Below are 21920 nucleotides of genomic sequence, written 5' to 3'. Positions count from 1 at the left end.
TGTTCAAGTCGAATTGACAAATACGAACATAATCAACGAAAGTATGAAGAAGATAGAAGAGTTAATAAGGTCATGAGATAAAGCTAATAGGTGTGCTATGGGCAATATGTACAACATTATAAAATACAACGGGCCACACTCTATTTACCTTTATATAAAATTTCAATTCAGTTTTACCGATCGAAATAGAAATACTCTCTACTTGAACATCATATTATTCGCGTGAAGAAAATGAAAATAAAAAAGAGTTAATCTCGAATTCTATACATGTACACTAGAGAGATTATGTGACATGTGAAAATGAAAGCCATAGATGATAATTGTGGTCCTTTAATAAGCAAGAGCAACAAACTACACCCTCACAATTCTAAGACTAGAAATTTCACACATGACACCAACATTCATTAATTCAAGCTAAAATCTGTGAATTTCCCACAAATGGTAGAGTATATGTGATTTTGGTATTACCAATGAAGACCTCGAAAAATTACAATGAGACAAGTTACCATAAGACAACAATGACTTTTAAAAGGTTAAAAGTCAAAATTTGAAATTTCAGTAGCAGAAGAGAGCCTACTTTTTATTTTGTCAAGGATCACACCAATTCAAATCCAAGAGATTAGGATATTCAAATTATCCATTACTACCTCGATCCGAAATTGCAATTTGGAACATATAAAAATATAGAATCTTAGCAAATGATAGTTAATTGCACATGTTAGCTAAAGTTATTATCTGATATGACCGGTGGAAAGTATTAACGAAAAACTCACTTGTTTAAGTCGGTGTGTGTGACTTTTGGTAAATCAAATAAGAAAATTTTACCATGAATAATACAATCTTTTATTTATTTCCCTGCAATAATATCAAATTTTGATTAACTATGAGTAATACCAATTTTGAGGGGTGTTTCCTTATAATATACGTAACATGTTAAAAATCAAACTATAGGAGATTATATGACAAAAAATTTGGTAAATTAGTTAATACATTAAAGTTGGTATTATTCTAGGAAAAAACCCTTAAGTTGGTATTATTCATGGTTAATCAATAGTTGATATTATTGTAGGAAATTAACGAAAGATTGTATTATTCATGGTAATTTTTCCATTAAATAATTGTTAGTGTTAGTTGTTTATTAAAGAAAAAGTAATCCAAAAAGACAAAAGCTAATAAAAAAAACCTATTATGACTAACTTTTTTTATTTTGACTTAAAAGTTAGTTTTTCAGCTGACATTAAATTTATACACCAAAAACTTTTTGACTCTTTGACCGACCAAAAAGCTAAAATGAAATAGTAACTAAAATAAAAAAAAAATTGCCAAACACATATTAAGAAAATGGTGATGACAATCAAATTGTTTGGATGATTAAAAATAAAGTTGTGGATAAGAAATAAAGAAAATATTACAAACATTATTTTAAAATAATATAGTAAAGTTTAAAGGACAAACTAAAATAAAATTATTGTAATCTCTTAGAGACAAAAATAGTAAATATTCTATCTGTCTCTTTGAATATGTATCAATACCACTCAAAAAGTTATAGAAAGATAAATGGTATGTATGGATCAAAAGTAAAGTTGTTCATGGGCGGACTTAGACGGGTAGGGGACCGGGTAGTATCTAAAAATTCTACCCGCGGGCTTAAAATTCAAAAGCCCGCTCGCATTTGCTGGCATATTCAAAAGACCGAGTAGGCGGGTATTTATTATATAAATATTAAAAACATAAATCATATTATAAAGTTAAGTTTTAATAACAATTAAAATACAATACATTGTTTAAAATACTCTAAATATATATAAAGTCTCAAAATACTCAAATTCCATGAATATTGAATATAGACGGTGGAGTCGGCTACTTATTTGAACATTGATAGTTGACTGCTTGAGTGTTTTGAGGGTTGAAAATATTGAATATAGACGTAAAATAAAAAACTTTAAAGTCTAAAAGAAGCAAACTCTAGGGGTAGTATAAGAGTAATAAACTAGTTTAATAATTAATAGAATTAACTATTTAATAAATCATATATTAGACTAAACGGGCAGACGGGTATACCCACGGTATGTTTTTGGTGTCTCCACTCGCCCATTTATCTTGGCGGGTGGGTATTACCCATCCAAACTTTATATTTTTATAAAAAATATTATTCATGCCCACCCGTTTTTGAAGCCAAATGGGTCAAACCTGACCAGTAACCCGCCCATAAACAGCTCCGATCAAAACATGGGGGAATAATAAGACAACTACTAGTTTGTGATTGATTCATTGCATGTTTGCATCGTGATGATTGACATTCAAACAAACTTGTACTTTCGTCTCTTTGATGAACTAGACTTATTGGTATTAAAACTTTAAACTAAACGCAAGTATTGAAAATATGAATGAAAAAATATAAATTATAACGTTAACTAAATTGAACTTGTCCAATTGAAATAAGTCGCTCTTAAATAGGTTTTCAATAAAAAAAAAATTTATAAGAAAATTTACTTATGAAATTATATTTTTGAATGGTTCTCTTTTAAAAATTTCCCTTTTCATTTATTTTTAAAAAAATCAACCTTTGCATCCAAAACACTATTCAATTTAGATAATCTGGTACAGTTGGGTTTTGCATGAAAAAAAGAAATTTATTAATTGCCACTTGTCATGTTTGTATTAGTTCTTGAATTTAATTAAAATTTTAAAAATTAATCTATAGAAAATTTAAAAAAATTCCAGCCCTATTCACCATCCCTTTCGCTACCACCTCTACCATCACCATAGTTCACCCCAAACCACTTAATTGACCAACTTAAACCACCATAACCTTCAATCCTTCGATCAAATTCCCTATCTCCTTCACCGCCACAATTCAGCTTACATCATTAGAATGGTTATTTTCATATGAATAATGGGACTGAATTATGGCAAGGAGAAAGAAAGAGAGGGAGAGAGAGAAGGAGAGAGATGCTTATCCAAAATTATGTGTAAAGGTCGAATTTTTAAAAAATAAACAAAATATGTGATTTTTAAAAGAAAACTATTCAAAGGTGAAATTTAAAAAATTTCAAGTTATTCTTATTTAAGTTTTTTCACCTTTATTCGAAAATTTTTTAGAAAAGTTACCTAAAATAATTCAACTTTACTTTTTTATAATTTTCCTATAATAATCTCACTTATTGATTAACCATAAATAATTTCAACTTTAGGGTATTTTTTAGAGTAAATTCGATAACCGAATAACTTGTTATAGCTAGATTTTTTTCTAATATAGCTAGTTTTTTTTCTAAAAAAAGATAAATTAAAATGAAATGTCAAAAAAAATGTTAAAAAAGTTTTGATTTTTTTTATTATTCGAAATCTTTTATGTAGATTTTCAAATTTTTTCTCTAATTTTGCATTAGTTTTATTTTTTTGAAAATTACCTGCTATAGCAGGTCATTGGGTTATTCAACTTTACTCTAAGCAAATACCTCTTAAAGTTGATTATATATGGTTAATCAATAGATGTGATTATTGTAGGAAAATCGAATTGTTCCAGGTAATTTTTCTAATAATTTATTCACAAGTATTGAAAATTAAGATATTAAGTAAGCATGACACTAATTTAGTTTACTAGAATCAACTTTAAGTTATCATATTTCGTTGAACATAAAATAATTGAACTTGAGAGGGTCATGACCGGGGTAGGTCTAGCATCAACTTATTCTACACAAAAATAATATGCAACAAATTAAATTTGAGTAATGTGAGTTACTACGTGTAACTTGGTAGAGTAGAAAATGAATATTATGAGATTTTAAATGGAAGATTAAGGAATGATGCACAATAAAAATAATATTTCGTATAAAGTCTATTTTTTTAAATTTAATTTTAGTTTAAAGGTCATGTGTATTATTTTGAGATTCAATGGTTTGAGCTTAGGTTCGGTCAAATAAAATATTGGTATGGATCTAGGTCTAAGGTCTTTAGATCTTAAACCCAAACCTGACCTAGAAACACCACAGACTAAACCTGTTCTAAATTCGACTAGTTACACAATCCAAAATCAATCTTAAACTCATTCTAAATCTATTTAATAGTTTGGACTCAATTGAATATTATATCATCCAATAGACTCATTTAAAACTTAAATGAACTTTTAAAATGTAAAAAAATACAGTTGATAAATTAAATTAAGATTCATTTAAGATCCATATAAGAACTAGACCCAATAGACTCAATAGGTCTGAGCCTACGTCTAAAAATTATTAATCCTGAAGGTTCGGATTTGGGTCTGTGTCCACAAAATATAATAAGCATGCGCTTGGGTTTGATTGAACTTTAGCTAGATCCGACCCATAATCATCCCTAAACTGAACCCATTTGTGCTAGATTAAAATTCAAACCTTTATAATATATGATGAAAATATAAGCTACATTTGTGAGAGATCGTCTTTCGATAAGACGACCTCAAAACAATAAGCCCATATTCTAATAATTTGTATTAATGGACTATTCAACGTTCCCATGTACAAAACACTTCGTATATATGCAGAAACGGTCTCATACAAGAATTTGGGTAAAAATATATGTAAGAGATTTAAAAACATTAAGAAATTAATATATTACTTAGAAACGAAAGTGGGTCGGACTGACATGTTGGTTGCGCAAACACAATACGACTTGGGCATGAACCAATTGCTTAAAACTTGGTACAACACAACACGAAAAATCAAAAGTCTAAACCGCAGGCGGAACATGAACAAAAAAAAAATAGCACAGCGCAGTCTGTGGCACAAGAGAGACGCGGGCTAGCCTAATAAGTGCTATGTCACGATATAAAAATTAATGTTACATAAAATTTAAATATATATATTCATATAAATAAATAAATAATACAAATATAGAAACGTTTTAAGTGAATAAATATTATGTGTACAATACAAAATCATTTACTAAAGTAGTTCTTAGCAATAAAAATAGAATAGTAGAAAAAAAAATATTGGTCGGCATATGGACCAAAACTAGCACAACATGATGACACGTGGGCCTTGGATGGTTCACAATTTTGAATGATCAAACACGACTGCTTATGACATACCTTGACACAATGCATAAAAATTATGACACATAGACAGCCCAAAGACGGCACCTAAGTGGCTCGACACTAACCTAATTTCCATGTTAATACCACTTGTTGCATAATTTTAAATTTGATATAAATTCCAAACACATCATGATTCTATAAAATAAATTCAATATTTACATATGACCCTTATTATACCATTATTTTGAAACCCGCTTTTTAAATATTGTCATTATTTTTATTATACTATTATTTTGAAATCCGCTTTTTAAATATTGTCATTATTTTCATTATACTATTATTTTGAAACCCGCTTTTTAAATATTGTCATTATTTTTATTATACTATTATTTTGAAACCCGCTTTTTAAATATTGTCATTATTTTCATTATACTATTATTTTGAAACCCGCTTTTTAAATATTGTCGTTATTTTTATTATACTATTATTTTGAAACCCGCTTTTTAAATATTGTCATTATTTTCATTATACCATTATTTTGAAACCCGCATTTTAAATATTGTCATTATTTTTATTATACCATTATTTTGAAACCCGCTTTTTAAATATTGTCATTATTTTCATTATAACACTACTCTTTTTCAATAAATTTATAAAAATGTCCATATGCTCCTTGTATAAATATCCTTACAAGTCACAACACTACAATACTACAACATTGTATTCTCTAAAAATTACTAAATATTTCACTCAAACTTTCTTGATTTGAAAGCCTAAGAACAATGAATTAACCACCGAAATGACAATCAGAGGTGATTTCCAACCGAATTTTTCATAAATTCAAATAAAATAATTCGAAATAGGCATTAATCGCACAAAATTTGCGTCTTGGGTTAGGTTCAGTTATATGTTCTGTGCGACAATGAACCTAATCTTTTAAAACTTTTATTTAAATTTTATAATATTTTTATGTTTATTTAATTGATTAGATTTTAATGTAATTATGTTCTTTTAAATATTAATAATTAATTTTTTATTATTAATAAGTTCATTTTTTGTTATTAATAATTAATGATTATTTTATTAATTATTTATTTTTATGTTGATTAATAATTAGTTACTTATATAGTAATTTTATTTTTAAATTATGCATTAATATGGCTGGTAATTATGGTATAGGCAAGGATTTTTTAGGATCTATTGTTTAACAAAAGCTTTAGACCTACGCTTTTTAGAGAAACTCTCATAAAAGGGGTGTCACCAAATTTGCCCGTCGTGCTAGGTAGAAGCAGAGAATTAGACAAAGTCATCCCTAACACCAAGTGCGTACTCATATGCATGACCTAATGAGCACAAATAGTTTCTCAGAGTCAATTGATGAGGAGGAGAGACATAGTTAATACCAGTAGGGGTGTTCGTCGATCCAAATTCGGAACGGATTGGCCGGAACCAGTTGGACCGGAAGACCGGAATTCTAAATATGCTAAGATCGGAGACAAGACCGGCTTCATCCAGTCTGGTCCCAGTCTAACCCGGTTTCCTACCGGTCCGGTTCGGGTTTACACCGGTTAGACCAGAAGTAGTTTTTTATACCAAAAATAAATTAAGAAATTGAAGGTTTTAATATAATTTAGCAAATTAATTATTATAAATTTAAAATATTTGAGTTAAAAATTATTTTGTGTTAGAATTAAAAAATATAAAGCCCCTTATATATATATATATATATATATATATATATATATATATATATATATATATATATATATATATATATATATATATATATATATATATATATATATATATATATATATATATATATATACATATATATATATATACATATATATATACATATATATATATATACATATATATATATATATATACATATATATATATATACATATATATATATATATATATATATATATATATATATATATATATATATATATATATACATATATATATATATACATATATATATATATATACATATATATATATATATATATATATATATATATATATATATATATACATATATACATATATATATATATATATATATATATATATATATATATATATATATATATACATATATATATATATATATATATATATATATATATATATATATATATATATATACATATATATATATATACATATATATATATATACATATATATATATACATATATATATATATATATATATATATATATATATATATATATATATATATATATATATATATATATGTATGTATAAATCATAAATATTATTCCCATTTAAAATTACTTTTATATACATCCGGTCTAATCCGGTCAAACCCGAATTTTTCGGGTTTAGACCGGAAAACCCAATATGAAGAATAATTAAGACCCAGAGCCCGGACCAGATGCAATCGGTCCGGTCCGGTTTTGCATACCCCTAAATAACAGGGATCTGTGGAACAACCTGTTTATCTGACAGCTGTACATGGACAAGGGTAAGGTTTGTACGCACAAAGGTTGGACCTAATACTTCTAGTGCTCTTAATCCCCCACTAGAGATCTAGTGGAAGATTTCTCTATTCGAGATAAGAGACGTAGGTAGGTAGCTAACCGAATTTAGGTGATTAGTACACCCCAACATAGTGGACCTACGAATATTTGGTTGTTGCCGAGCTATAGGGAACACATAGCTTGGGTTATGTATGAGAAAAGTGAGTGTATAATTATTGACTTAAATTCAATCCCAATGGATAATTGAGTTGATCGTCCATTTGATCTTCTTCCTGATTAAGAACAAGAAGCACATCCTCGCCCTCTCGAAGAGGATCTTTTCTATTCATTTGAATTAAAATCCTTCTAAGTGATCTACTGATTGTAGGCCTCCCTCTCCATGGTGGACTCCCCTGTGGCTTTGGTACATTTGTACGATTTGGGTGAAGATTGTCTTCATGTAACAGAGACATACGTTGAATAACAATATGATCTGCGTTAAGGACCTCGTCTATTAATGATTGAAAGTAGGGGTGTACAATTCTGTTGATTAATTTAGAACCCTATCTATTAACATATTTTTTCCTATATGTACAATTCTTAATCGGATATCTAATAATTGACAGTAGGTGTGTACAATGGTTGATAGGTTTAACCAGATATCTTAGTTATTGTTGAGGACCCTGTATGTTAGAAAATTTTGTTTAGGTTGTTGAATTTACTAACATGTATAACTCTTAAATATAACTAAGTTACATAACTTTTTCAATGTTAATTAATTTAGACTTTTAAAAATCCAACCATATTTCCAAAATGATTTGTTTTCAAACTTTAAAAATAAAATTGATTGAAGAAAGAAATGGAAGTGAGCTTAAAAATTTATGTGTTAAAAAGCTTAAAATATTTAAAAACAAATCCAAAAACATATATGAATTTAAAAACAAATCCAAAAACATATATGAATGTAAAAACTGAATGGTATCTTATTCGAATTAAATCGGATATCCAAAATTTAAAATTTGGGTTGTTTCGGATCGGATATCCGACTCCGAATCGATGTGTTATTCGATTAAGAACACCCCTAATTGAAAGAACCTCGTATCATCCGCATTTGCGTTGTGCACATCATCGTTGGTCTCTTCCTTAAATGTATCTTGGGGTCTTCTAAAAGAGATGTATGTCATGATCTAAATATATACCTCCTTGTGTATTTTTAGATATATATCTATACATGACAGGCGCAGAGTAATCCATGAGTGCTCTGAAAAACACAATTGTATATGTGAAACACGTAATCTCTTAATTTAGCTTATGTTTGTGCTCACTTAGAATTAGTGACAAAGCATAAATTGATACTTTGTAATACATTGATGAAATCTAGTGGAACCGCAAAACCCGTGGATGATACTCATATATTGCTTTAATGTTTCTCTTATGTTGGATTGTTGATTTGTCATTTGTGCATGTGCCCTTATTATAAATAAGATATCAAAAGAGCTACTACCAAGGTAGTATTTGAAGGACGAATGTTGGCTTTTAACTTTATTAGTAATATGATTACCCATAAGTTTACAGTCATTCATCGATGAACGCACAAACTTATATTTATGTTTGATTGTAGTTTTCATTATGTAATGGATTACCTTTTTATTTCCCTTCAATTAGCCAGAAACAATGACTTTCCAATGGTGTTTAAATTCATTAATTGTGGAGCAATTAACCAAAGGATTCCACTATGTACGCCTAAATAACTTCCTTTGCTAATTTTGTTTATCCCCACATAATTAATTTGTTATCCATGTTCTCCACATAATATTCATATGAGTCATACTCCTAATAAATATAAAACATCTACATTTGTAGAAGAAATAGTTCAATATGTATTAAATAAAGTAATAAATATTGGATTGAAACTAAAAGATACCTAGAAAAATATCATGAATAACTAAAAATATCCCTCATCTCGATAAATCACAATTACATTAGTAGTTTAAAAACTTCCATGCAAATCTCTTAACCTTTCCAACATATAAGTGTACGAAACTACAACTTCATCTCTCATCAGAAAAAACGCTACCTTGAAGTTGTGATTAGTTGGGGTCATATCAACAACCTCACATAACGACCACTTGTTGTTGTTAGTTTTATATGTGTTATTGATCTAGCAACATAAGACTTTGCAAGAAGTTTCTGAATGAATGTAGGGCTTGCTAATAATAAACAAGTTAATTGTTCATCACCATCCATATTCGTCCAAAACACATAATTATGTTATGTTGTAATATAGACGGTGTTGTATAGGAGACCTATTATCCTTCTTTTCATGTTTAGTAGCTTGCATGATGTTATACGTTTGATTTATACTTGCGTAAAGCCTGATCGATGTCATGATACAGGCATGTTGCATCCTGGTCGCACAAAGTTCTCTTATATGATCTTTAGTGTTAGTTAGCAACCTACCATCCTTAACATGCCTATCTTTGTACATTGTAAATCAATGCTTGTGTCTTGCTTTATCACTAGAACACACGCTCACCTTTCATGGCCTTTCTTCAGGTTTACGAAAACATTTAATAATCACAAACCGACAACCACATGCCCCACTTTTGGATCCTGGTCGAGCCACATTTTTTAAGTAGTGCAACTGACCTCTAAGCCTATTGTACCAATGACAATGTAGATATAGACTAACTGTAAAATGATTTTTTTATGCTTATACGATGCACAAATGGAATGAAAATCAAAATCAATAGCTATCTCATCCGCCCAACATGTAATTGATCTACTAATTTGAATTGTCTATTTCTAATACATCTTGTTATATAATCTAATTTGTTACTACCATAATACTCCCTACTTCTATTAAAAAATTAATAAATTTAATAAAAATACATTACTGAAAAATAACAAAAAATAATTTTAAAATATATTTTTTAAAAAAATTACAAGCCGCACATATTTTGCAACTTGACTAGTCGCACAAAACGTGCGACTCGTAATATGTTTTTGAATATACAAAATTCAACTACAAATTTGAAATCAATGCCCACATCGACATAATCGGGTTAAATTCATCGTTTATATTTTTTCAATGTTGAATTTTAGCTGATAGCATTTATTTTAGAGCAAAGTCAAAGAGATGGAGAGTGAAATGAGTTACATATAAATTAAAAAATTCAATACATAAAATATGAAGATATATTGAAAAAGAAGGTGACGATAAAAATCAATGTCTTTTGAAAACACTATCCATTATAAAAGGAAAAATTATCAAAAATAATTCAATTTTTTACTAATTTTTCTTGAAAACATTAACCTTTAGATTCACCATTAATAATCTAAACTATAAGGGGTGTTTGCTAGGGATGGGCATGGGTCTTGGACCCTAAGGGTCTAGACCCGACCTGACCCTAAATTTAAGGGTCTGGGTCCACTTATTTTTAGACCCTATGGATTCAGGTCGGATCTAAGTCCATGACCTTAGGATCCGGATCCATATCTACACATTGGAGACCCAGATCCGACCCAGCTCCGAGCAATGGACCTATTTACATATTTTTTTAAAAAAATTTGTATATTAGCTATCATGTGTACTTAATTGTTTCATTTGAAATTTTGTTATAATTTTGAACATTAGGTGATTTTAACATTATTGGTTCATGTAATTTAAAATGTGATCCTTGTATCTATACTTTAAAAATGAAAGACCTTATAAATATTTTGTTATAAGAACTTGAATGTTAGAAAATTTCATGTATTTCGCTCAATTAGTATAAAGTATTAGAAAATCCTTGTTAGTCAAAAATGTAAAAATAATTTTATGCAGAAAGTCGAAAATTGTATTTCATAATATATTTTTATAAAATTTTAAGGAAAAAAAATAAAATTGTGTTCCAGACCCTAAACCCGCCAGACCTTAAGGGTTTGGGTCCTGGTCTAAAATTTTCAGACCCTATGCATCCGGGTCCAGGTCTAGATCGAATAAAAAAATTAGGGTAGGGATCTGGGTCTTACCGAACCCGACTCAGATCCGACCCGTGCCCATCCTTAGTGCTTGCTAAAATGCCCCAAGATAATTTCTTATCTATACAACAAATCATTTTACATAAAAAATTAAGAAAGTAAATGTAAAAGTAAATTATAAAAAATTTTAAAAAGTTAAAATTAAAAAGTAGAATCAAGTAAGTTTATTTTTTAATTTTAACTTTTAATTTTTCATATTTTTGACTTTTTATTTCATTTTATTTTTTTAATAATTAACCTATAAAAATTGATTACCATTTGATCAATAATATTGATAAATAAGTGAGCCTAAAATTAAGATTATTTATAATTAATAAAAAAATTGAGATTATTATAGAAAAATTAAAACAAAAAATCGAATTATCCTAAATAATTTTTTTAAAAAAATTAAAGCGTTCGATTCAAAGGAAGATGAGGTTGGAGAATTTGAAATTAAAGTGTTTTCACAAAATCAGAGACCACACAGTGACAATAGACAGCCGCCGGCACAAATATCCAGAACGCGTGCGACAGTAACGTTGCCAGAACGTAACGCTGTTTCCTGTCCATTGTGCATCATCGTTCACTGTGAATTCTCTTTTTCAGAGGACCACTTGTTAAATTAAGCCTATTTTAACACCAATAAACTACACAAGGGATAAAATAATTCTATATACAAACGGGATTAAAAAAAAATAATAATAAATAAATAAAAATGATAAAAATATAGTTACATTGATGACATGAAAAGTTAAAATAAAAACATAGAATGAAAATTAAAGAAAAAATGAGTCATAATCAAATAGAACTATAAAAATAAGGTAAATTTACAAGACAAGCAAAAAATAAAGTGAGACTAATTCGTTGGGGACACAAAGTATTACATATTACCGTGACTTAAAATTGGAAAAATTACCTAGAATAATCCAACCTATTCGTAATTTTTTACAATAATCTCACCTATTGATTAATCATAAATAATCCCAATTTTTTGGAGTATTCACTTAAGAGTAAACTTGAATAACCCGATGACCTATTATAATAGGTAATTCACCAAAAAAGTAAATTGAAAATTAATTTAAAATTAGAAAAAAAATTTAAAATTTTACATAAATTCTAAATGAAAAAAATCAAAATTTTTTTGAACATTTTTAACATTTTTTTCGACATTTTATTTTAATTTATTTTTTTTTTAAAAAAATAAAACTTGCTATAACAAATCATTCGATCACCGGGTTTACTCATGGAAAATACCCCTTAAAGTTAAGATTATTAATGGTTAATCAATAATTAAAATTATTATAGGAGAATCACGAATAGGTTGAATTATTCTAGGTAATCTTTCCCTTAAATAAAATACATAACTGACAAATCAAGTTAAAATTACCACAAGGGATATCAAATACATCACGCCAGTACACTATTTCAATTCAAACCTAGAATAATAAGTGTACCGTTCATACACATTTTCACAAGAAATCAGCTGTTTCTTTGGCAATACCAATTCATATATAGCAGATATAAGTGACCAGCTCCGCTCTGGAACTTGCCCAGCTAAACAACCAAGTTCACAACATCAGCTTGCTTAGGACCTTGACCTCGACCTCGATCTTGATCTTGATCTTGATATTGACCTCGATCTCTCATGGGGAATAGGTGACCGACTAAATTAAAAGTTAAGATGCAACATAATAACATCACAATTAGAGATAACAATGGAGAAACAGGGGGATTCAAACCTAGGGATATTGGACCTAGTAATTCAGTACTGTCATTAGCAATGGTGGATAAGAACACAAACCTACGGTACCTTGCTCCATTGGCAGGGCCTTTATCCATAGCTAAATCAGGAGTTCTACGACCCTCAGGTTTAGAGTGACTGCAGCAGCAGATATGAACACTAATTCTTAGGTCTCCAATTGAATTTATGAACAAACAAAACAAAGGTGGAGCAAAAATTGAAAAAATTTTGAAGGCTTTGTGAAATTTTAAAAATTATGATATTTTTTTACATCTTTGTATCTTTAGACACTAAATATATATTATGTAATTTAATATTGAGGCCCCCAATTTTTCGGGGCCCTGTGCAGTGGAACATGCTGAACATGCTCAGAACCTCCCCTATAAACAAAAATTAAAGGTAGTCAGGTTGGAGATCAATCAAAACCTGCGGTATCTTCCATCAGTGGGGCTATCATCTCTTCCATAATCAGCACTGCCTCTAGCATCAGATTTTCTGCCATGGCCATAGTCGGGGCTGCCTCTCTCCTTACGATAGCCATAGTCTGGACTACCCCTCTCCATGTGGTATGGGCTTGGAGATCTCCTTTGGTAACTTTCTCTCTCAGGAGACAAGTCTCTTCCTCTTTCCCTTTCCCTGTCTCTACCCCTTCTAGCAGGACTGTGGCCATTGTTTCTATCATCATCTCGAATCGCGTACTCCACAGTAATAACCCTGTCCATAAGCTTGCTGTACAGTGCAACCAAATAAACAAATTATCATCCATAGAAACAAAAATAATCAGGACATAGCAAATAAACCATGCAATAAGTGAAACATAATTTGTAGTCACACAGATTTGGATAACTAAATAAAACCATCAACAATAAACATAATTTGTAGTCTTGTTCATAATGCACAATGAACAGGTTTCACCTCTACCAAAATAATCAGTTTGATGCTTTTAGCATATAATACAGAACACTGGGAAAGCTCATCATTCCAGATAATAGGCAGCTATGACAAGATAGGGTGGCTTGATATAGGTTCTTATTATAAAATGCTTGAAAACTATTTCGAAAGATATGCCGAAAAATTAAAGCAGAATAGGAGTAGAAAAGGCAAAGAAAGCCAAAAGGAGCTTTAGCAAAGAAGATAAGACATAAGATTCAAAATACTCGATTAAACAACCTCATGTTTGTAGCTTCCAGCGCCCTAGTAGCATCCTGCAGAGTTTCAAATTGAATAAATGCAAAATTTCTCCTAATCCTTATGTTGGTTATTTTTCCATAGGGATCGAAGTGCCTTTCCAAATCCTTGGATTTTGTATAGAGTGGATCAAAATTTATGACAAACAAGGTTTTTGAAGGCCTGTCATTAGCAGCAGGTTTTCTTGAACCACCAGCCTTTCGAGTGTCATGTTCTTGCTGCAAATCAAAATTAGCCGAGTCATTCACTCTGTTAAAAAAATGTGGACATAGAAATAAAGCACAAGTATAAATATGTAACAAATTTTAAAACAGAATTTAGAGAAAAATTGCAGTCAGGGCCAGATTAGATGTAAACATAAGTTGTAGCCATAGTTGCCATACAATTCCACAAGGTAACATTGCCAGATGATCATAAGGAGGACCAACTACCAACAGTTCGGCAAACAAATGATGGTAATTACCTTGGTCCACTCGACCCTAAGACGACGTCCTTTCCTGCCAAACTCAACCCGATCAAGTCTTCTGACGGCATCCTCAGCATCTCTTTCGTCCTCCATATAAACAAATGCAAATCCTACAAGTTCATAATGCAAAGACCAAAGCATGACAATTTTAGTTCTGTAAATAATTACCAAAAATTAAGTCAGTTGTTACAACAGCAATGAATGATTATTTAAAACCTAGCATTGTTATATGAGAAAGACTGGGAAGTAAAAAAAAAAAAAAACACCTGCTACTGAACGTGATGTCATCATGATTAAATTGTTGAAACATGTCAGAAATTGAAGACTGGACAAGGGGCATGATAAATTAAAAAGCAATGAGTGTCTCAGGAAATATTTTTGTGCCAAGCGTATCAGATTGGCTCCTCATGTTAAACGTAGGAAGATGATGCGTGCGTACAAGGCAGAAATGAAACGCAGAAAATCTCATCCATCCATGAAAGATATAGATAATCCAAGAATCCTGCACCAAAGAAATTATTCAGTGCGGGATTCTACACCTTGAAAATTGCTTGTCTGAAAGTGAAAAAATATACACTTCTACCCAGAGACATATACTTTACAAGTGCACCAGACTTCCAGCCAAGTATGATGTTATATTCAGAAGTAGGATAGGGTCATCGATCACAATAATCCGCTAAAAGCAGCACATAGTCCTAATGCCAATTTGAAAACAAAGAGAAACAGATTAATAGCTTAGAGAATCCTACAGGAACCCAATAACTAATGATCTCAATTAACATATTGTTCCTATATTCCTGTGTTCTGACCAGTCAATCCAAAAGACGTAATCTTAGCATGAAACATAGAAATTACACCTTAATCAAAAATCATAAGAAATAATACACCCTATTTCCTTGATCATAGATTCACAATGTTCCTATAATTCTCATATTACGACTAAATTCAATCCAAAAGTCAGCACGTCATCATGCTGATGAGTATTGAGGACCTTAGGTATTAAACCTCATCTAAAGTAATGAATTGATGAGCTACAGCAAGATACATTCTGATGGCTGTAAATAATAGTTATTTCCACAAAACCAAAATTCGAACCTGTCGCATAAATTCCAAGAAACAAACCAAGTATCCCATAAACTTGAATAAATCAGCTAAAGAGAAACCAAACAACCTAGGTAGAGGCATGGTGCAAGATATTAGCTGAATCACGGCATTATTAACCACATTGTAAAGGTTTGGCATTACAATGACCGTAAAATATACCATGGTAAATACGAAATAGAAGTGTTTATGGGCGGATAGCGGACTAGCATACTCAAAAAAAATTTGCCCGCGGGCTAGATTTTTCAAAAGCCCGCCTACCATTGCGGACCTTTTATTGGCCGCTACCCGCCCTCTTTTTTAGCGGGCGGGATCAGTGAACAAATGGGCACGACCGATATAAAAAATTTAGAATTTAACTTAGCGGGCGGGTACAACTCCTTCAAATATTAAAATATTTGCAAAATTGTTGTCCAAGCAACTTAGCTTTGTAAGAGTCGTTATCTAGACAACATAATAAGAGAACAAGAGGAAGTTTTGATTTTACTGCTAGGACATTCATGCAGATGGGAATGATGGATTCCAAACAAAAAGAGTGCAATCAAAACTGTAAAAAAACTACTTTCGAATTCGTAAGTGAATCAGAAAATTCCTTCTCTCAGGGAAACTCCATCCCAATTTCTAAATAATAAAAAAAATTAAATTAAATAAAAACTAAACAAATACAAGGCTTATGGAAGGAAGAGGGAGAAAGGTGTGCAAATGGTGATCTGCTAATAAAACTATGGAATTTGGTTGTATCAAAATGAAGTGCTTCTACAAAAAATTATAACGGTATGAAACTATCATTCATTTTTAGCCAACAAATCTTCAATTGCTTGTTAATAGGACCAAGTAATTTTTATATTTATAAAATAAGCGGGCAGGGATCCCCTGTCTGAATATTAAATTTTTTTATAATTGTCCATGCCCGTCGAGCCTGGTGGGTAGAGCCTGGTGGGTAGCCCGCCATGAACAGCTCTAATACAAAACCATGTGCATCGACCACAAAAGTGGCTCCACACTGTCAAAACAATGCAACCCCATCCAAGATTTGCACCATGGGAAGAGGAGTAAGACATTCATATAAAAGAACTCTTTATTGACTAGCAAAGACCATACAACTCGCAGCTCAACATCTCAGAAAATCACAGGATAATCAACCTTTTCTCGCCGTTTATACATGTTCAATCTACAATGTTGTTTCAAGAAGACCTTGCACTGACACTACCTTGAAACATCAACGCAATATTCAATCACATCAAGATCTCAAATATCACTAAGGAAACAACCAAATGAAAAGCTAGCCAATTCTGTTTACATAATGACAACTAATTTGGTTGTTTAAGGTAACGACTATTGGAGCATAGTCCAATGTTGGGCTTATATGTAAATGTACATGTGTTATTATATTATTTTTTTTTTGGCAAAGTAAATTTTATAAAATGCCAGAGAAAAGCCAAAGCTTTACAACTGAGGTCAAAATTTAGGTGTTGCAACCCAACTGAAGTTCCGAAGGGCCAAAACAAGCCCTTCATCATACACTAGGGCCTAGGGGCGCGACACCTCAAAAGGTTAAATCAGCGGCTAGCCTTACAAAGAAACTTTAGCAACCAAAACATTAGGCTAATACAATCAAATATAACAAAATCAAACTATCACGCCTAAGAAAGTGCAAACAATACAACATCACAGATAGGATGCCAATTGGATCAACACATTAACAGCAGCAGCTAGTTCATCATCATAGTAGCAGGACCAGCCAGTCGGTAGCACAGCAGGCAACAGTGTACCCTGCATCCTCGATCAGCAGCTTCTAACACAACGGGTAGTTTCCAACTCCATTGCACTTCAAGTGAACCCACTTCAGTCAATGCAGTTGAGCTATCAGCAGGCAGCCAACCCGTTGACTAGCCACAGCCTAGCAGCAGCATCTACCCGTCTAATAAACAAAAAATTAATATAGACCAAAACATCCGCAGCTATAGCGCATAGAACCACTTTCAACATTACACATCGCAACGAGGGGGAAAGCTAGCAGCACCTGGATCATCACCCTCATCCAAGTAATCTTTCATCATCATTTAGTAGGCACAATAGCATACCGAAGACTACTCATGCCTTACTAAGCATTCCACTAGTCAGACAAGAGGTAAGCATATCCATCAATTGGCTCCCCTCAAAAACAGTCTGAGCAGTTCTTAAGAGTACACTATCTACACACATTAAATTAGAGATTAGAATCCCTATATTAAGAGATGGGTTCTTTCCATCTCTCTTGAATCAACCAGTCCCTCGTTCCTCTTGAATCTAAAAAGAGTAATTAGGAATAGCAATGAATTTGCCATCCTCAAAGCCTAATTTGAATTCCGATTCAATCGGGTTCAAATCATCGCATACCAAAACAAGTATTTAGATAGTCACCAAATCCTCAAGAGGAATGTTCTGATAAGTGGAATCGGAGTAATATGAACCAAATACTTAGCAAGCCCTCAATCATCATTCTCGAAGGTCTGCCTCTCCATCTGCCTGCCATGGCGGAGCAGACGATGGTCGCTCAGCTGAGAGAAAAACTCAGGTTTTGGGTTCTGTAAGATGAACCAAATACTTAGCAAGCCCTCAATTATATTTTGTTAGGTTCAACTAAAAGTGATCTAAATAAAGTTAAAAGGTTTGAGCTATATGTATGAACAAATTGTGAGCTTTAAATGTATAGAAATGTCTTTTATGCCTGTATTTTATAATGAACAAAATAACAATTATAGGTTACTATTATATACTCCCTCCTATTCATCCTAAGTGTCTCATTTCCTTATTTGATCAAGTCACCCTAAATGTCTCATTTCTATTTTGGGTATGTTACTTTTACTAATTTACCCCTACTAAACTTAACTTGTTCACATTTTTATACCTACTAACCCCACTTTACCCCTTTAAAGTTTAAAAACACTATACTTTTTTCTTTCACATGTGGTCCCATTTGACCACCTAAAAACTGGTGAAAAGTCAAATGGGACACATTGGGGAATAGGAGGGAGTATTATAAGCAATTATGATCCTCTAATTATATGTATTCAGTCTCTCCCTATTATTAGAGAGATTTAGAGTGAGAATATTAAGGATCAATCACGATATACATCTTATTCTAGAAGATTTAGTTGTTCTCTCTCCAAAGTTTCTCCTATGAAATAGAATAAAACATTCAAGGTAACCTTTAAATTTCAATGTCTTTTAATTGTTCTTCTGATTTAATAATAGATCATGTTGTTAGTAGTGATTTTCACCATTTGTTTGTTCTATGAACACCATCTAATTCATGTGATACTTCAACAAATTACATGTCAATGTATACTTCAAAAATTAACCATCAATATTATAAACCTTTTCCACCTCCATACCATATGCAAAACCTCGGAATATGACCAAGCCAGCCACAAAATTGCACCGTATATGCAATCAATAAATACCATGCATTTAAATAAGAACAAGGTACATCAAAGCCTACATGTTATTACTAAGCCTGCAATGACAAGGTGCAAAGAGGTGCAAGTGCACAAACCAAATCCTTCAGAAGTCTTAAAAACCATTTTCGAAACCCAAAAAGGAAGTTTTTTCAACACAAAAGAAAAGACAACAAGAGAGGCTTTTTTAACACAAAGGAACAATAATACTTTATACATCCTAAAATAAAAGTAATTAAGTAACTAAAATCCAAATTAACATTTCCTTTGTTTTCTTTCTAGAGGGCAAATGATACAACAAAAAAAGTGTAAGTACCCCAATTGGGAAAAAGGGGCAAATGGACATATAATAGCAGATGAATTATTGGTTGTCATAATAGTAGGAAAAACAACAGCCTGAAAGCATGTTCTATGTTTAAAAACACAAACTAAAAGTATTAGAATAAGAGCAATACTAACCAGACTTCATATCAACCCTTTCCACCCTTCCATATCTTTTAAAAAGCCGCTCGACTTCAGAGTAGCGTGCATCATGTTCCAAGTTTCCACAAAAGATCGCCCTCATCTTGCACAACTTCAAAAAGAGAACCCACTAATACCTCTGGTAGAGTATGATCAAAAACAAAGAACAATTAGTGCTAGGGGAACACAAAAAGATGGGAGAAAAATAAAAACTAAGAAAGTAACTTCAAAATTCAATAATACACAAAATTTAAGTACAAATATTCATAAAATTCGGCCAAGATAACACACAAATAAACTAGCCGGTTGGATTTTGAACTTGGGAGAAAACATTCAACGAAATTGAAATTGTATGTAAGAGAATATATATGATGAGGAAAAAATACCTCATATATCTCCTAAAATTGAGTTCTGAAAATCATGGAGGTCTCCAAGTGCAATAATTGTAAAAAAAAAATAAAAAAAAAAATAACTACTCACAACCTGCTATTAACCTTAACTCATTAGCAAAACTACCAATAAGTTTGAATAATTTTAAGAAAGGTAAGGAAGGGTAGGGTAGGGTAGGGTAGGGAAAGAAATGGGGAGAAATAGAATCTGTCATCACACAGAGAACATTAGAGAAGGGAGAACATGAATTAATCTCCATAGAATTTCCAGGGTCTGCTCCACAAGACTTCAAGAAGTCAATAATCTAATTTCAATTGTCCATTTGGTCCGCCTTTCTTTGATTGAAGTATCTAAATTCACAACTAAAATTGAATTAAATTTGTTTGCTAACCCATTCTCAGACAAACATAACAGTGCAATTCCTAAATTGTTTGGAAAATAATACTAGCAGCCCTACAAACTGAGTAACAAAAGATAATCCAGGAAACAATAACACATAACTGAAAAAAGAGACAAAGCAAAGAGATGCCCTAACTACAGAGGCAAATGACCGCCAAGAGAGGAAATTGCCTGCACTGAATGTAGAGAAGAAAGAAAGTCGTCCCGAAAAAGACTCTGCTGATCTAGTCAATTAAACACACATCACAACACTATCTTAATGACATTATCTGGCTCCCACTCAGACGGATTTTATATGGTCAGATGTGCGCAAATTATCCCACTCCCCTTAACCCCCTTAAAAAAGAAGCCAACCAAAAATCCGAAGTTCAAGCAGCTAAACTTTAGCTACAGTAAACTCCACAAACACACATATAAACCAAATTAAACATAAAGGAAATAATAGAACTAATAATTCTTGAACCTCAAATGCACAGATCAACACTTCGGTAATTCAATCGGGTATACAAAAAACCTAGTACGGCCGAACCTAGGGTTTAAGCTGGGTTGAGGAACCCTAAAAAAATCCACAATGAAAATTGAACTAAAATTTAATTCTTCTATGAGAAATAATTCAAACAATGAAAACAACAAGCTACAACACGCGAATCTGAAGAGACTTAAATTTCAAGAAAGAAAAACAAAGAAATAAGGAGAAAAAATCCATAGAAAGTATGTAAAAATACTTCACTGAATCGAAGCTGAGGAAGAGTAGGAATATATAAAATGAAGAGTAGAATCGAAGAGTAACATTGGAGAAAAAGGAGAAGAATACCTATCGTTTGGAGAAGAGGACAAAGTTCAGAGCGTCATTTCTCCATCTGTGTTTTAGACTTTAAGTAGGTTTTTAATCACACTCTTCGAGTAGTTGACTACTATTAGAGCGTCCTCATTTGCCAAAATCCACTATAATCCCTTGGATCTACCCCTCCTTCCCTCAGAGTAAAGCTCGACTTTTTTTTAGTTCATTCTGCTCAATTACACTAATTCTGTGGTAGTACTTTTGTAAGATTTTTGATGAATTAAACGGTGAATCAAACGTTAAAATGGTGAATTAAATATTTGAGAGCATAAAAATTGTTTAAGGCAAATTATAAAAACAACAACCAACACTTAATAAAGGTAGAAAAGTCAAAATGGTGAATTAAACGGAAATTGACAAGAATTTAATGGAAAATGC

General features: G+C 31.4%; 1 protein-coding gene across 11 annotated transcripts; it reads right to left on the bottom strand.

The window, feature by feature from the left end:
• Positions 1–12671: 12671 nt before the first annotated feature.
• Positions 12672–21674, bottom strand: LOC130809930 (serine/arginine-rich splicing factor RS40-like). Of its 11 annotated transcripts, none has more exons than XM_057675801.1 (7): positions 21516–21674; positions 19910–20051; positions 14907–15019; positions 14426–14661; positions 13682–13984; positions 13316–13393; positions 12672–13178 (listed from the first exon to the last, which is right to left on the bottom strand). In XM_057675801.1, the coding sequence occupies exons 2-7, from the start codon at positions 20013–20015 to the stop codon at positions 13100–13102; spliced, it is 915 nt and encodes a 304-aa protein (XP_057531784.1). In that variant the 5' UTR covers positions 20016–20051; positions 21516–21674; the 3' UTR covers positions 12672–13099. The 11 variants fall into 11 exon arrangements, with proteins under 11 accessions (XP_057531784.1, XP_057531785.1, XP_057531781.1 ...); XM_057675802.1 differs by having other exon boundaries at positions 13325–13393; XM_057675798.1 differs by lacking the exon at positions 21516–21674 and adding exons at positions 15176–15411; positions 15493–15604 and having other exon boundaries at positions 12672–13393; positions 19910–21420.
• Between the last annotated feature and the right edge of the window lie 246 nt (positions 21675–21920).

This window comes from Amaranthus tricolor, chromosome 4 (genome assembly GCF_026212465.1).
Source record: "Amaranthus tricolor cultivar Red isolate AtriRed21 chromosome 4, ASM2621246v1, whole genome shotgun sequence".
NCBI lineage: Eukaryota > Viridiplantae > Streptophyta > Magnoliopsida > Caryophyllales > Amaranthaceae > Amaranthus > Amaranthus tricolor.
This window is presented reverse-complemented; position numbering and strand designations above follow the sequence as displayed.

Coding starts and splice junctions, on each gene's coding strand:
- LOC130809930 (XM_057675793.1), bottom strand. CDS start 20,015: ATGAGGGCGATCTTTTGTGGAAACTTGGAACATGATGCACGCTACTCT. Junction 15,020..19,909: donor AAGGGTTGATATGAAGTCTG/GTTAGTATTGCT, acceptor ATGAACTTGTAG/GATTTGCATTTGTTTATATG. Junction 13,985..14,425: donor CTGGAAGCTACAAACATGAG/GTTGTTTAATCG, acceptor TGCACTGTACAG/CAAGCTTATGGACAGGGTTA.